At 41.4% G+C, this 13555-nt stretch overlaps 1 protein-coding gene across 1 annotated transcript in view; it reads left to right on the top strand.

The window, feature by feature from the left end:
* LOC141229250 (uncharacterized) overlaps window positions 1–8506 on the top strand; it is a 51372-nt gene extending 42866 nt beyond the window's left edge. The window contains exon 7 of the mRNA XM_073667439.1: window positions 1684–8506. Within this exon, the coding sequence (XP_073523540.1) occupies window positions 1684–3212 (1529 nt within the window). The 3' untranslated portion in view covers window positions 3213–8506. The remainder of the gene's footprint in view (window positions 1–1683) is intronic.
* Window positions 8507–13555: the final 5049 nt, after the last annotated feature.

Below are 13555 nucleotides of genomic sequence, written 5' to 3' on the forward strand. Positions count from 1 at the left end.
ACCTACACCTGAATTGGCATGAGGCCTAGCTGTGAGGCTCTATGCAAACCATGAGGTCTAGCCATGAGGCTCAATATGCAAGCCATGAGGCCTAGCCGTGAGGTTCAATACGCAAGCCGTGAGGCTCAATACACAAGCCATGAGGCTTAATACGCAAGCCATGAGGCCTAACTGTGAGGCACAATACGCAAGCCATGAGGACTACCGTGAGGCTCATTTCGCAAGCCATGAGGCCTAGCCGTGAGGTTCAATACGCAAGCCATGAGTCATAGCCGTGAGACTCAATACGCAAGCCATGAGGCTCAATACACAAGCCATGAGGCCTAGCCATGATGCTCAATACGCAAGTCATGAGGCCTAACCGTGAGGCTCAATACGCAAGCCATGAGGCCTAACCGTGAGGCTCAATGCACAAACCATGAGTCCTAGCGTGAGGCTCAATACACAAGCCATGAGGCCTAGCCTTGAGGCTTTATACACAAGCCATGAGGCCTAACCATGAGGCTCAATACACAAGCCATGAGGCTTAGGCCAAAAAAACGTAGGTAGGTACGGAATCATTAAATTTAGATTCTTCCAGACTGATGTTATCATTTCAGCGCCCAACTGGGCCCCTGCTCATTGCCACTCACTAGAGGTAGCTATAGAACTCAGCATGGTGTTCCATGATTCACTGGTGTTCCATGATTTACGGCTGCTCCAGCCGTGAGCTCCAGGCTTCTACATCCTTGAGGACAGGAAACCACATTGAAGGAGGAAGTGGGGGTTGCCTTTTTATTTTGTGCTCAGGGCTTCCTGTCCGGTAATAGGGGCAGATCCTACTCTCTCTCGTATGGTGCTGTCATGGGGGAAGGGAAAAAGGTGGCTCCTGGTGACAGAAGCAGATGTCACAGTAGGAGATCCCAGAGGAGATAGGACACACCATTTGCAGAAGCTCTTATATGACACAATGGCAGAAAACCAGATCAGTAGAAATCACCTTAAAGTGGCTCCATTTTGGAAATTATAACCCTCAGTGAATTAATCTATAGGAGTAGTGACTATTTTGACTCCAAAGCCACTTTCCTGAAATTAGCACGCTGTGGATGTTGTAGAGTGAAAATTGCACATTTGTTGTTTTATAACCCAACACATAGTGTCCAGATTGTGCTCCAGGAGACACACACCATCAATTAAGTGGGTTCTTCTCACTATAGTAATGCCAAATACATGGATGATAAATGTGGTTTGGGCACACTGCAAAGCTCAGAACAAGGGGGAGATTTGACTTTGGGAGAGCAGATATTGCTGGATTGGTTTATGAAAGCCATGTTGCTTTTCAAGAGCCTTTGAGCCACTAATAATGTGGAAACCTCTGTTTTTCAGATGATGGACCTGAGTGAGGACTTGTTTTTTTGTGAGATGAGAAGTTTTTTTTGGTATTATTTTCGCTTACATAACATTGTTTGGTGGCTTTTTATTCCATATATGGGAAGCAGAATGAACAAACAATTGAACACCACGCTCTTCTGGTTCATCCTATGAGGTTATCTATTAGACTGTGAACTGTCATTGTCTTGGTGAATAATTCAATTTTTTTGCATAACTTCCCATTTTTACAGACAGTTTAAGTAGAAATGTTCAAAAATATATAATTACACGGATTTTTTATTAAAAAATACTAATTGCTTTTATTATTGGCAGATGATTGTACCAGGAGATCAGAGGGACAGCTGACATCTTCAATTTTCAAATCAGATAATTTTGAGATCTCAGAGGATACAATTGAAGTGAATAGCATTACTCCAGATATACCATCATCCCTTCACATCAAAGATCTGTCTTCTGATCCTTTGAAACAGGTTCTGTCTTCTGATTCATTACCGACTACTCAGAAAAATCAGAGTCACAAAATAAGCATTAAAAAACAAATTGCTCCTAAAGCAAAGAAGCCATTTTCACGTTCAGAATATAGAAATAGTTTTCCCCTCAAAAAGTCTTTTCTTAAGCATGAAAAAATTCACAAAGCGAAGAATAGATTTTCTTGTTCCAAGTGTGGGAGATGTTTTAATCAGAAATCAGATTTTGTTAGGCACCAGATAACTCACACAGGAGAGAAGCCATTTTCCTGTTCAGAATGTGGGAAATGTTTTACAAAGAATTCAGATCTTATTGGACATCAGAGAACTCACACAGGGGAGAAGCCATTTTCATGTTCAGAATGTGGAAACTGCTTTACAGTGAAATCAAATCTTATTGCACATCAGAGAACTCACACAGGGGAGAAGCCATTTTCATGTTCAGAATGTGGGAAATGTTTTATAAAGAAATCAAATCTTATCAGCCATCAGAGAACTCACACAGGGGAGAAGCCATTTTCATGTTCAGAATGTGGGAACTGCTTTACAGAGAAATCAAATCTTATTGCACATCAGAGAATTCACACAGGGGAGAAGCCATTTTCATGTTCAGAATGTGGGAAATGTTTTGCAAATCAATCAAATCTTATCAGCCATCAGAGAACTCACTCAGGGCAGAAGCTATTTTCATGTTCCGAATGTGGGAACTGCTTTACAGAGAAATCAAAGCTTATTACACATCAGAGAACTCACACAGGGTTGAAGCCATTTTCATGTTCAGAATGTGAGAAATGTTTTGTACAGAAATCAAATCTTATCAAACATCAGAGAATTCACACAGGGGAGAAGCCATTTTCATGTTCAGAATGTGGGAAATGTTTTGTACAGGAATCAAATCTTATTAGACATCAGAGAATTCACACAGGGGAGAAGCCTTTTTCATGTTCAGAATGTGGGAACTGTTTTACATTGCAATCAACGCTTATCGACCATCAGAGAACTCACACAGGGGAGAAGCCATTTTCATGTTCAGAATGTGGTAAATATTTTGCAAAGAAATCAAATCTTAGCAAACATCAGAGAATTCACACAGGGGAGAAGCCATTTTCATGTTCAGAATGTGGAAAATGTTTTGTACGGAAATCAAGTCTTATCAAACATCAGAGAACTCACACAGGGGAGAAGCTTTTTTCATGTTCAGAATGTGGGAAATGTTTTACAGAGCAATCAACGCTTATCGAACATCAGAGAACTCACACAGGGGAGAAGCCATTTTCATGTTCAAAATGTGGGAAATGTTTTAACCAGAAAGCGCATCTTGATAGCCACCGGAGAACCCACACAGAGGAGAATGCCGCAGCTACACCCAACTAGTCTCTGTACAGACTAGAAAGGCCCTAGCTGCACAACTAAAAATACTACGGACCTAATTCTCTAATTGAGGAGTTTCTCGTACCTCCTGAGGAACCAGAGGGGAGGCCACAACATACTGTCAACCAGGGGAAAGGAAAGTATGAAGTAAAATACGAAAACCCTGAGTGAGAAACTAAAACACATTCATATAGGGCAAAGAAGGCAAGCTAATGAGAGCCACAAATAAAAGGAACAAGTATAATCTCCCAGAAACCTAACATTGTTAGAATGAAAATGTACTAGGAGGGAAAGCAAACTGACCGGGAGGATAGTTTCACCTTTGTGGTGAAACTTATACAATTCATCCTCACCAACTGTAAATGTAAACCTGTCCATTTATAATGACCACGGACAAGATAAAGATTCCCAACTCACATCAGGACCACAAGATCCCAGGTACTTTCAGCTGCATCACAACTAATGTAGTGTACTTAATTATATGTACCAAAGGTCCAACTGGGGGTCTGTATGTAGGGGAGATGGGGCAAAAACTTAGAACAAGGATGAATTCTCATCGCCACACAATAAAAGAAAAAAAGAATAGATCTACCTGTAGCCAAACATTTTTGTATCCCTGATCACAGCATCATGGACATGAAATTACTTGTATTAAAAGGTAACTTCAAATCTCAGAGAGACAGAGTTATGACAACCTTTTACACACTCGGAGCAGGAATGAATGTGTCACTTGGATTTATGTCTTTTTACTAGTGATGAGCGAATACATTCGGCACTATTCTTTACTCTCACGAATAGTACACAATTCAGGCTCTTCGACGAGTCATTAGCTATTCACCTCGGTATATTCGAGTGACCCGCCCAGCATGTTTGGCGCTTTATTTGCAGCCAATGAACATGCTGGGCTTGCTTGCCAATCACAGTAATGCCGTTGCCATCTTTGTTGTGGCATTACTGTGATTGGCTGGCCTTACAGCATCATAGGGGGATATTTAAGCCCTGCCGGCGCTATCTTGCGCATTTTACATGCGGACTCAACGTAGTGTGAGCGTAGGGAGAGTGAAAGCAGCGTATAGGGAGTGTCTTTTAAGAGCTATTTAGAGTGAAGATTAGTTCTCTGTTAGGTTGAGATAGCGCAGAGTGAGATTTAATACGAGGGAGAGGAAAAGGGAGGCAGGGTGTTAGCATTGCAAGTACATGCTGCAGATCTCTGCTAGGTTGCATTGTGTATAGTCAGAAGCATATAAACCGAAGAACATGGCGGTATAGATAAACCATAGTTCATATGTGGGCACTCCCAATAAAGTACAACCTACAAAAAGAGTGGAGTGACAGAGCCCCAAAAAGAGTCAGGTCACCATCATAATGTTTTATTGTGTATCCAAAATCTAAAAAGAAGGTCCCACGGACACTCCTAAATAGAGCACAACCAATAAAAATAGTATGTCATGGGTGAAAACTACAAAAAGGACAGAGAGACAACCATGTGAGTCTACAAATATGGGTACATGAAAAGAAGTGACAATATTATCAATCCAAGTATCAATTATTCCAGTTACCAAGTAAATGGACAACGTAACTTACAATTAATTACATTAAATGTCCTATGTTAATCCATTCCTGGACACTTCAACATGAATAAACAACCAAAATATCCAGATCAATATATACTAAACGTCTGGACAATGAAGAGATACCAGCTGCTTATAAAAGATATAGATTTTATTTCATCAAATTGATAAAACCAATTAACAAGACAGGGCAACAACCTCTATAAAGGAGCGACACATACATGAGCTGGGAGGGAAAATTAACCCCCAAAAAAGGCCAAAAAATTGAACATCACTAGTAAACAAGAAATTAATTAATATAATGCCATATTCATACAATGTATTTGTTAGTAAGTGGCATGAATCATACACATGATGGTAACATAACTTAATTTAAATCAATACTGAAGAGACTATCCTAATGAAAAAATACAGCCTAAAATGCCAAAGTTTAAGGTGCCAGTGCTTCAGTGACTCTGATGGTCATACAGATAATAGATAGGTATGTCATGATGTAAAACAGGCCAATGAATACAGGTAAACTGCAGACTGTGATATTTCAGTTTTTCTTTTTTAATAAATTTGCAAAAATTTCTACATTTCTGTTTTCTTTCAGTCAAGATGGGGAGCAGAGTGGACTTTAATGAGAAAAAAATGAACTTTTTAGAATTTACCAAATGACTGCAATGAAACAAAGAGTGAAAAATTTAAAGGGGTCTGAATACTTTCCGTACCCAGTGTATATATTAGTATAAAATAACCCCTATACATTTAAAACCCATATCTAACATAGTGATACAATAATTCACATAGACGACTATATTGTCACTGTAGTCTTCTATCCCACACGTATAGGGTCATCCGCGAGGATAGACGTTCAACTGCCTTGCTCGTACAGTTGAGCTGGTCCCCCAGCCACTGGAAACGCACATCCCGCCACGACCCATCAACCCAGGCAAAAGCTTTCCTAAGGATGAATAAAAACAATTAAAAACACCAATACATCTACAATAAAACCATAAGATATTAAAAGAAACCCCCATCTACCCATTAGCCTCTATTATAGGAAGGTACTGAACCCAAAGCTTTCATTAAGTCCTGCCGGTGCTAGGGTACCCCGTCGATAGATCCACTTACTCTCCAATTGTGCTAAAATCCTCCCCAGGTCCCCTCCTCTTGCTCCCATGGTGACTTGATCAATATCTATGATGCAGAATTCTCTTCGGCTGCATTGATGGTGATGTAAAAAATGGCGTGGTAAAGTTTTGAGTGCTAGGGTCTTCCACCGTTTTGGCTTTGATAATGTCCCTAACTTGCTCTCTTACTCAAATTTTTAATTCTTTAGTAGTAAGTCGACATATATCTTTTTACAAGGACATTGGGCATAATAAATTACGCCCTTCGAGGTACAATTTAAATGTGCCCTTATTTCAAATGTTTTGGAGCCACCAAAACTATCAAACTTCTTTGCCTTCTTCAAATAACCACACGCCTTACAAAGCCCGCACGGAAAAAAAACATTAATCTCTTTCCTGTTATCCTGTTTATCTCTACATCTCTCCGGATCATAGTGACTGTGAACCAACAGATCTTTTAAGTTTGGACTTTGCTTCTCCACCATTGAGGGTGCTGGGGGGAGGATTTGACGGAGGATCGGATCTGTTAATAGAACTTACTAGTGCTTCTGTAAAATTGATCTCACTTCAGGCCACTGATTGTTATATACCAAAATAAATCGTACCTCCTCTGATTTGTTGATGTTTTTTTTTATTGCCATAAATTAATTGATCTCTTGGGGTTCGTGCTGCTATCCTGTAACCCCGTCTGATTGACCTACAGCTATATCCCCTCTTCAAACCGATTATCCAGTTCTATCGCTTGTTCCTCAAATGTTTTCTCATTAGAGAATATCCTTTTGGCCCTAAGGAACTGACCTATTGGAATTCCTCTTATAGTGGAGGGTGGGTGTGCCAATTCTACGTGTAACAACGAGTTTGTCGCAGTTGATTTCCTAAATATGTCAGTAGTTATAATACCATTCTCAGATACCCCGATTTTTAAATCCAAGAAGTCCAGACTTCTTCCGAATTTATATGTTAGCCGAATATTCAAATTGTTATCATTCAGCTTGGTCATAAGCCTCTCCAAATCTCTGGCTGTAGCCTCCCACACAAACCATATATCATCAATGTATCTGATCCTTCCCTGGACGATGTCCATCTCAACAGGTGGTATCCGCCTGGAATATATCCCGCTCCCACGAACCCAAAAAAGGTTGGCGTAGGAGGGGGCACAGGAGGCCCCCATATTGGAGCCCTGTTGTTGTAAGTAGATGTTCTTTTTGAAAATAAACACATGTCGAAGGACAAATTCCAGGAGGACCACGAGCAGCTCGGCAGGGACAGCTTGAGACCACTTGACGTCAGATACCACGAAACCACCCTAATACCATCTTCATGTTTGATGGACGTATAAAGTGTCTCTACATCTGCAGTGACCATGACTATATGGTCACCGAGGCAGAGGTGATCCAATCTTTGCAGGGCGGCCATGGTATCTTGTAGGAGGGCAGGCCAGAGACCAAGAGCTTCAAGTAGTGATCAATTACACTAGATATAATTTCACACAAACTGCTGTTACCGGCAACAATTGGCCTACCTGGTGGATCAATCGGATTTTTGTGATGTTTTGGAATTAAGTCAAAGGTGGCCAAACGGGGCTATAGTTTGCGCACCGTATCCAACAGTTCTTTTGGGATCACACCCTGTTTGAATGCCTCTTCGAGGATAGACACCAATTCATCCTGGAAAGAGGATAGGGGGTTATAAGAAAGTTTTTTTATAGCAATGGGGGGTATTCAGAAGTTTATATGCCTGCTTTTTGTAAAGGCTGACTGGCCAGACAACGAGGTTTCCCCATTTATCCGCAGGTTTAAAAATAACATCTTTCAATTTTAGTAAATATTTTAGCTCCATTTTTTCCATTTTACTTGGGTTAGATTTCCAAGGCGTGCATTGGGAAAGATTTTCAATGTCCAAAGTGACCAACTTAGTGAATACCTCAATGGCAGGACATAGGCTGAGGGCTGGAAATTTCTTAGATTTGTTACATAGATTATGGGGAAAGTCACTAACCTCTGAATTACTTTCTGCCTCCAGAGATTCCAGGGTTTCCAATGCTTCCCTTTCTTCTCTGGTAGGAAATAGGTCATGTAACGCTGTTTTGTAATGTAATTTTTTGTAAATGAGTTTCCTTGCAAATAGATGTGTAACTTTCACCTTCGTGAACGGGTCTAGGTGATAAACAGGAGAATAGGTAGGGCCCTTCTCTAAGAGTGTTAGTTGAGTTGTGGATAAGGTATGGGTAGATAAATTAATTACCTTACATCTGTCACCACCTACCTTTTATATGCAGCTGGTATCTCTTCTTTGTCCAGACGTTTAATATATATTGATCTGGATATTTTGGTTGTTTAACGTAACTTACAAGAACGGTATACAATCATGCATATGTGTTATCCTGGCACAACGTTGTGGACAACGCCCCCCGAAGAGCCTCATGCGAAACGCGCGTCGGTGCCCCAGCGAGACACCAGTCCATACAGCACTATGGGTATGTTATGACTCATCTTTATGTCAATGTCAATTTCTCTTCCCAGGCAATGTCAGTATATTTCTGGACATCATAAAAGGTTACACATGTCTTATGGGCACCTTTACTGTTATGATGCCAAGATAACACATATGCATGATTGTATACTGTGCTTGTAAGTTACGTTGTCCAATTACTTGGTAACTCGATTTATTGATACTTGGATTGATAATATTGTCACTTCTTTTCATGTTCCCATATATGTGGACTCACATGGTTGTCTCTGTCCTTTGTGTAGTTTTCACCTATGACCTACTATTTTATTGGTTGTGCTCTATTTAGAAGTGTCTGTGGGACCTCCTTTTTATATTTTTAATCCACAATAAAACTGATTTTATTATCTGGAATCATTATGATGTTGACCTGACTCTTTTTTGGGCTCTGTCACGCCACTCTGTTTGTAGGTTGTGTATAATGTAGGAACAGATTATGGGAGTTGGGAGAGAGGCCGGGTTTCATATCCAGTACCATAATATACAAAACAGCTCTTTTTTAGAGCAAAATAATATTCCTTAGTACCTGCATATACTAAACAATTTTTTCAGCTAAATAATATTCCTGGCCTATTGCTAAAATAGCGTATATTTATCTAGCAGTTGTGCGACTGGCGCAAAGCCTGCTGAGCTATGCAAACTAAACTATTTACCAGTAATTTTCCTGAGTCTGCTGTTGGCGTGTGTCATAAAGGCGATAGAACAAAAATTACTCTACTATTGGTAAAGTAAATGGCGTATATTTATCCAACAGTTGTGTGACTGGCGCAAAGCCTGCTGAGATACGCAAACGTCGCTATTTACCAGTAATTTTCCTGAGTCTGCTGTTGCTGTCTAATAAAGCTAAAAAAAATTACCCACACATTACTACCTACAGGGAATTTATACATAACACATCTGTGAGAGTACTTGTAAAAAATAAAGCCAAGGAATTTTTTTTCATAAAGCATTCAATATCGGAAAGGGTGACGTTAAGGAATGGGGATGTCGATGTGGTGGTGCCCAAAGATCAGAAGTAGTGATGAGCGAGCGTGCTCGACACTGCTCGGTACTCGCCTGAGGATCTCACTGCTCGACATGCTTGGCAAGTATTTCTGGGATGCTTGGGCGGGAGCTCGGGTCCCTGCCCTGCATGTTTGGTGCTCTTAAGAGAGCCAGTCAACATGCAGGGATTGTCTGCCACTCACTGTAATGCCGTAGCCATCTTGGTTGTGGCATTACAGTGATTGCCAGGCCCCATATCGTCATCGGGTCTATATAAGACCTGGTGCCCCTATGCTCATCACAGTCTAACCCGGAAACAGGCAGAGTAGGGAGAGGTGCTGCTGTGTGAAGGACAGAATTGGCAGTGTAATAGTTAGGTATAGGTATTCCACACCAAGATAGATATCCATCTGAACTAACAGTCCTTCTGAGGACTAATCCAGCTGCATATATTCAGTGGTGATAGCAGGAGCTAGGCAGGCAGGTTTTTGTGGACACTGTATACTGCACAATAGGGTCCATTGCACGTTCTGTCTGCTCCTGCTGTTACAGATATCTGTAGACATGGCCCCAGATAATTATTTTTTTTTTTATCTTAATCCTGATTAGTAGCTTAAAAAGCAATACAGTACACCATTTTGCTGCTCCATATGCTTGTTAGCAGAATACAGGCATTTTTTTTTATTTTACTCACATTGCTGTATTGTAAAGCAGAGACAATTTTCCATCATCACACCTGATCCCATATTACTGCCGTAATAATAGACATTTTGTGGAGCATACCAATACTCAATTTAAAGTCAGCCAGCAGTGTGTTGTTGAACCTATTCACACTTGGTGGTTGAACAATACTATACTAAAAGGTCCCAGTCTAAAACCGTGGTCGTCACACCTGATCCCATATTACTGCCATAATAATACAGACATTTTGTGAAGCATACCAAATATACTCGATTTAAAGTCAGCCTGTGTGTTGTTGAACTTATTCACACTTGGTCGCTGAACAATACTATACTAAAAGGCCACAGCCTAAAACCGTGGTCGTCACTAGTGTTGAGCGAATTTGTTCGGCGGATGTTCGAAAGTTTCAAATTCGGCACGAATATGGCACATTCGGATTCGTGATCACAAAGGCGAGCAAACTTTCTTAAAATCTGAAAAGTTTAAGAATTTGCACGGGACTGCGAATACAGGGCAACTACGGCGTTTTGAAATGTTTTGTTCGCATAGTGCAAGTGTATGATGGGCCGTGATATGTGCCAGGTGAGTGTGGGGGCTGTGGAGAGCTTAGAACAGGTCACTTTTTTTTTCTTTTTTCCGGTGGGCGGTAACTTTAACTGAAGAAAGCACAGCCAGCCAATCATAGTGCAGGAAGCATCTACACTGTCCAGACATAAGGGCTTCTGCGATTGGCTGCTGAAATCACATGTCCTCTCAATATAAAAAGTGGCCATGTTCCCTCAGCGCCATTATATCCATGTCACTGCTGGAGACAGACGCAGCTCAGTGTTCTCCTGTGTAATGAGAGATATTAGCTAGATAGATGGGCGCTTGTATGGTAGTCAGATAGTGTAGATAATTCCTGGCCTGTGTACCTCTGCAACCGCTGGTGCAGCACATTTTGGTGTTCTTGTGCAAGTACTGAGATTCTGACAGAAACAGAGGGCCAATGCCATACAATAGTGCTGTGCACCGGTGGTATAGAGCTCCATGTCTCAGTATACCTTGAATCTTTTTTTGCTCTTGCTAATGTGATCAAGTAAGCGCAGTGCACCTTTTCATTTAGTGGGGTTGACATTGTGCTCTGCTATTTTTCTGTTGCTATTGTGATATTGAAAGCTATGCGCACTAAAGTTTTTTTAGTGTCAGATACTATTTTAGTGGAGTTGAACTTCAGGTGGTTTCAGAGTAAAAAAATACATTTTTACTCATGCTACGCCCAGTCCAAAAAATATTTTTTCCTGTGCCAAAAGTCATACAGTGCTATAAGCCAGCTACTACGTCAGTGGCGGTCAAATTCAGCTTGTACGCACAGTCAAACCTATATTTATTTTTGGTTGGCAGGCAGAGTCCACCAAAAGTTTTTTACTGTGGCAAAGTTGATCCAGTCTGTTAAAAGGCAGATCCTATTTTAGTGGAGTTGAACTTGTCCTGGTTTCACAGTAAAAAAAACAAAAACTTCTCTTACCTGGCCCAGTCCAAAAAATATTTTTTCCTGTGCCAAAAGTCATAGAGTGCTATAAACCAGCTACTACGTCAGTGGTGGTCAAAGTCAGCTGGACGCAGAGCTTATGCAGAGTAACCGAAATATATTTTTTGCTCTGAGTAAAGTGATACAGCTGGCTAGATCTGAGTTTGAAATATTTTGGAGCATATATTCTATGTCATACTGGCCTCATCCACATTCAAAAAAAATAATTTCTTCTGTTCCTAAAGTAATACAGCAGGGGACATCTCAGTTTGAAATTGTTTGGAGAACATCTCGTAGGTTTTATCGGCCTCATGCACACTAACAAATTTCTTTTGTCTGTTAGTAATGTTATACGGCAGGCCATATCTTACCTTGTCATTTAGTGTCACTGAAATTCAGGTGTGTGCTGAGCTATTGCACAGGAAAAAAACGTATTTTTCTTTAGTTAATTGCGTGCTCCTACCACTGTATCTGACCAACATGAGTGGGAAAAAGAGAGGGCATGGTGGAAGGGGGAATAGGCTTGGTGTTCAAGGTGTACGTGGGGTATGTGATAATGTTAGTGAAAGCACTAGTGAACCAACACAAACAGGTCCTATCCAAAGACAACTGACAACTTATGTTAGTGGATGGCCTACTGCACTCCCTTCCTTTGGCAGCCGCACAGCAATACGCCTTGTTGATAAGGCCTAGAAAAAGCAGGTGCCCCAGTGGATGGCAAGCTCTGCTTCCAGTGGCCTCTCCTCTTCTTCCTCCACCTCAACATCACACGCAGTACAGTCCTCAGAGGTGGCACCCCAATTACTCATGTTTCCCCCCGCGTCACAACTGGCCAACTGCCCAGCTGACTGTAGCGAACCACAGATGGGTGAGTCTGTAGAACTCTTTACCCATTCTACACTATGGGCATCAGAAGTGTACTTCAAACAGTCACGGGGAGGAAAGCATCTGCCCCGATGCCCAAAATTTTTTTTAGCTTGGATTCGGGGCAGGACGAAGTAGGGTCCGAGCAGGTTCCTGACCCTCGTCACCAGACGTTAACCTCAGAGGAGAGAGGTGATCCCGATTAGACTCAGATACCTGAGGCTCATGCGGACTGTACTGTGCTGTCAGAGCAACAAGAAGAGAGGGGTCACTCTGAGGGTGAAGAATAGGATAACACATTGGATGATGACAAGGTTGAAGATCCTACTTGGTGCGAACCCAGAGTCACGCAGCCGAGTAGCTCATCGAGGAGGTGGAGGAGGAAAACGAGGAGGTTACATTTTGCCCTATGGCGCAGACATGGAGTGTTGCAAGCACGAGGAGCACTACATCCTTAGCCATATCCGTGGCTGTGGCCAGCAGTGGTCACGGATCTGCAGCTTGCAGGGGCAGCAAGGGTTGCCTAGCATGGGCCTTTTTTGTCGCTGCAAAGGATGAGACAACTCACGTTATCTGCAAACTTTGCAATAAAAAACTCAGTAGAGGGATAAACTGCAGTAATTTGACTACTACAACCCCTGGCAAAAATTATGGAATCACTGGGCTCGGAGGATGTTCATTCAGTTGTTTAATGTTGTTGAAAAAAAGCAGATCACAGACATGGCACAAAACTAAAGTAATTTCAAATGGCAACTTTATGGCTTTAAGAAACACTAAAAGAAATCAAGAAAAAAAATGTGGTACTCAGTAAGGGTAATTTTTTTCGGGACCAAGCAGAGGGAAAAAATTATGGAATCACTCAATTCTGAGGAAAAAATTATGGAATCACCCTGTAAATTTTAATTTCCAAAACTAACACCTGCATCAAATTAGATCTGCTCGTTAGTCTGCATCTAAAATGGAGTGATCACACCTTGGAGAGCTGTTGCACCAAGTGGACTGACTACTGGCTACACCAGCATGTCGCAGACAACATCACCTGTTCTTTGTCTAAATCTATGTGTGCCAGGGTGCATTTCACCACAGACACCTGGACGGATAAGCATGGCCCAA

This window comes from Phyllobates terribilis, unplaced genomic scaffold (assembly GCF_046119375.1).
Source record: "Phyllobates terribilis strain yellow unplaced genomic scaffold, ASM4611937v1 Scaffold_470__1_contigs__length_1423970, whole genome shotgun sequence".
Lineage (NCBI taxonomy): Eukaryota > Metazoa > Chordata > Amphibia > Anura > Dendrobatidae > Phyllobates > Phyllobates terribilis.